At 47.4% G+C, this 3,637-nt stretch overlaps 1 protein-coding gene across 2 annotated transcripts in view; it reads right to left on the reverse strand.

Annotated features, from left to right (window-relative positions):
* The window catches only part of CYP4F22 (cytochrome P450 family 4 subfamily F member 22), a 49,573-nt gene that overhangs the window by 4,222 nt on the left and 41,714 nt on the right, over positions 1-3,637 (reverse strand). For both annotated transcript variants that reach the window (XM_006162272.3, XM_027765871.1), the window contains exons 10-11: positions 2,732-2,865; positions 530-594 (exon numbers count right to left, since the gene is read on the reverse strand). In XM_006162272.3, coding sequence (XP_006162334.1) covers positions 530-594; positions 2,732-2,865 — 199 coding nt within the window. The remainder of the gene's footprint in view (positions 1-529; positions 595-2,731; positions 2,866-3,637) is intronic.

Consider the following 3,637-nt stretch of genomic DNA (forward strand, 5'->3'; position numbering starts at 1 on the left):
CCTGGTGGCTTGCTTTCTCACTTTCTCTCTCTCTCTCTCTCTCTGTCCCACTGTGGTCAAATTTTAAATTAATTTTTAATTAATTAATTAATTTAATTTAATTTAATAATTCTAAAAATAATAAAAATAAATAAAATAAATCATTTTTAAAATGTGCTGACCTAGGGCCAGCAGGTGGTGTGGTGGTTAAGGTGCTGGATATTCCCACATGGCTAATCACAGTTCAAGTCCTGGACCTGGTAGCTTGCTTTCTCACCTTCTCTGTCTGTCTGTGTCTCTCTGGTCAAGTTAAAAATAAATGAATGAATACATAAAGTTAAATAAATTATTTTTAAAAAGTGCTGACCTAATGAATGAATAACAAGTGGATGAATACATCTGCAGACAATGGGGAGAGTTCTTAGCCCTGCCTCCAGCCCAGCTGTCTGGCCCCCTGGAAGGTGGAGGAGAGAGGGAAGATTCTGCAGTTCTGGGGCTGCCTCTTCTGGGGAGGAAGGAGCCAGACGCAGGAGATTAGGGTAGGACTCACCTTGGAATCAGGCCACACTGTGGGGTTGTAGTGGGTCCCATAGATGCTAACCAGGCAGATGATTCCTGTGGAGAGAAATGGGCTCAGTGTGCCAAGAGAAACTGGGACCAGCAGATGGCATAATGGTTGTGTCACCAGACTCCCACAAGGCTGACCATGGTTCTAGTCCCAGACCTGGCAGGGTGGTTTTTTTTCTTTCTTTTTTTGGAGAGGTTTTTGCTATAGGGTGCGTGCACTCACCAGAAAGACAGAGAGAGAGACAGAGAGACAGAAAGTGAGAAATCACCCCCCGGGGGGACGGCAATGTCGCAATCCCTTCTCCTCCATTCTCCTCTCAGGATCTTGGGCACGCATGCACACGCACCTGGCGTGAATTTAAGCCACCAGGTCCGGGACTCGAACCACGGTCGACTGACTACATGGTAGTCCAGTAGCATAGCCATTACGCCAGCTGCTGGTTGCCCAGACCTGGCAGCTTGAGACTTGTAGTGGGAGTATGTGCATGTGTGCCCAAAATCCCAAGAAGAGAATGGAAGAGAAGGGATTATGGCACGGTCATCCCCCACAGGGGGGTGATTTCTTGCTTTCTGTCTCTCTGCGAAGTGTATGCACCCTAAAGCAAAAATCTCTCAAAAACAAACAAAAATCTTCTGCCCTATCTACTCCCTCTGCCTCTCCCTAAGAGATCTCTGTCATCTTCTTTCTGATTGGTATACTGGTCACACAGGGATCTTACATACAGATTTGACATTGTTCCTCCTCTGCTCAAACACCTGCCATGACTCCCTACTGCCCTCAGAATTGAGTTCAAATGCCTCTGCCTGGCATTCAAGACCTTTCACAATCTGCATCCTGAGATTCTATTCCATAAACATGCTTTGCTATTTTGCTTCCAATCTCCAAGGCCCAACTCTCACATCCCCTCCTCCAGGCAGCCCTCCAGGCAGTCTCCCCCAGATAGACCATCTTTCATATTTGGACTGCTCCAGCCCTTGTCTCTCCCTTTAGCCCGGTCGTGACCCAATGCAGCTGAGAATGTCTGCTGTATCATCCCCAAGATTGGATGATACTCAACTCAAGGCCTGGACCTGGGGATGAACCTCTCTAGATGCCCCAGCATCATCACCCAGAACAGAACTTGGGTTTCCAGGGGATACCTGGCAATGAATAAAACGGACCCTCCTGGGCCAGCTGGTGGCATGGTAGTTAAGGCAACTGGATCTCACATGGCCAACTGTGGAGTTTGAATCCTGGACCCAGTAGCTTGTGCAAGCAAGTCCAAAACCCCAAGAGGAAATGGAGATGGGATTGCAGCATGGCCATGCCCCATGGGGGTTCTTTCTCATTTTTCCTCTCTCTCTCTCTCTCTCTTTCTCTCTCTCATGCGTGATGCACACTCTAGCAAATGAAAATAAACAGAGGGGCCAGCAGGTGGCACAGTGGTTAGGGCACTGGACTTCCACATGGTCGACTGTGGTAGGAGTCCTGGACCTGCTGGCTTGAAACTCACATCAGACACGTGTGCGTGTGTGCCCAAAATCCTCAAAGGAGATTGGAGAAGAAGAGACTGCAACATGGCCATCCCCCCCTGGGGAGTGACTTCTTCCTTTCTGTCTCTCTCTGTCTCTCTAGCATGTGTGTGCACCCTATACAGAAAAATCCCTAAAAAAGTAAGTAAATAACTAGAAAAGTAAAAAAGAAAGAAAGAAAGAGAGAGAGAGAGAGAAGAAAAAGAAAGAAAGAAAGAAAGAAAGAAAGAAAGAAAGAAAGAAAGAAAGAAAGAAAGAAAGAGAAAGAAAGAAAGAAAGAAAGAAAGAAAGAAAGAAAGAAAGAAAGAAAGAAAAGAAAAGAAAAGAAAAGAAAAGAAAAGAGAAGGGAAGAGAAGAAAAGAAGAAAAGAGAAGAGAAGAGAAGAAGAAAAGGAAAAGAAAAAAGAAAAGAAGAGAAAGAAAAGAAAAGAAAAGAAAAGAAAAGAAAAGAAAAGAAAAGAGAAAAGAAAATCACCCTCTCCACCTGTACTCACCAAAGCCAACCCTACCAAGGGGACTCCTTCCTTTCCACCTGCAGTGACCCAGTTCTGTCTCCCCTAAAATACAACTGTTTCCCCCCTTCACCCCCAGAGCAACCCCAGAGCTCCCCCTGAGAGCTGCCCCATGGACATTCATGGGCCGGCAGCGTCTTCCGAGGGCCACTCAGAGAGTACCTTTGGGTATGATCCGCCCGTCTGGGAGCTTCACGTCCTCCGTGCACCGTCGCGAGACAAGAGTCACAGGGGGGAACTGGCGCAGGCTCTCCTTTATACACATGGTGGTGAACGGCAGCTGCGTCAGGTCGTCCCTGGGGAGAAGAGACACGTGACTCCAGGCCAGGCCACTGCAATAGGCACCTGTCTCGCCCCCCCAAGGGGAGCAGACAGGCAGAAACGTAGCCCAAGATTTCGGACTTGCCTACTTTTTTGTTTTTTAAGTAGTATTTTATTTAACTTTATTTTAATTTGACAGGGGGCGGGGGTGGAGGATGAAGAAGAAGGACTGAGAAGGCAACCCACCGGGTCCAGGACTCAAACTGCTGTGATCATGTAGGAGTCCAACGCCCTTACCCGCCACACCACCTGCCGGCCTCCAGACTTGCCTAATTTTTCTGCCATTCGTATTTCTACTGGGCACTAACCACTAACAGTAAGGACACAAAATACCCAATCAGAACAATAGCAGTACTGGGGTGGGGTTTCACAGGCCAATCAAAATGGCAGAATCACAGGGCGGGGTTTCCCAGACCAATCAGAATGGGCAGTAGCACGGGGGGGTGTGGTTTCTGGAGTCCCTTCTCTGCCTTCCTTGAACCCTTTAATTAATTAATGGAGGGAAGGTCTGGGGAGGTAACAGGATGCCACCGGTTTCAGGACAGCAGTGATTTACCAGCATGTATGCATCCATTTCAGTATTTATTTTCTTTTTAGTTTTTTTTTGTTGTTGTTGTTTTTGTTTTTTTTTGAGAGATTTTCACTGTAGGGCGCGTGCGCTCGCCAGACAGACAGAGAGAGCCATAGCAACAGAAAGCGAGAAATCACCCCCCAGGGGGGATGGTCACGCCGCAATCCCTTCTCCTC

Source organism: Tupaia chinensis, unplaced genomic scaffold (assembly GCF_000334495.1).
Source record: "Tupaia chinensis unplaced genomic scaffold, TupChi_1.0 Scaffold139785_1, whole genome shotgun sequence".
Lineage (NCBI taxonomy): Eukaryota > Metazoa > Chordata > Mammalia > Scandentia > Tupaiidae > Tupaia > Tupaia belangeri.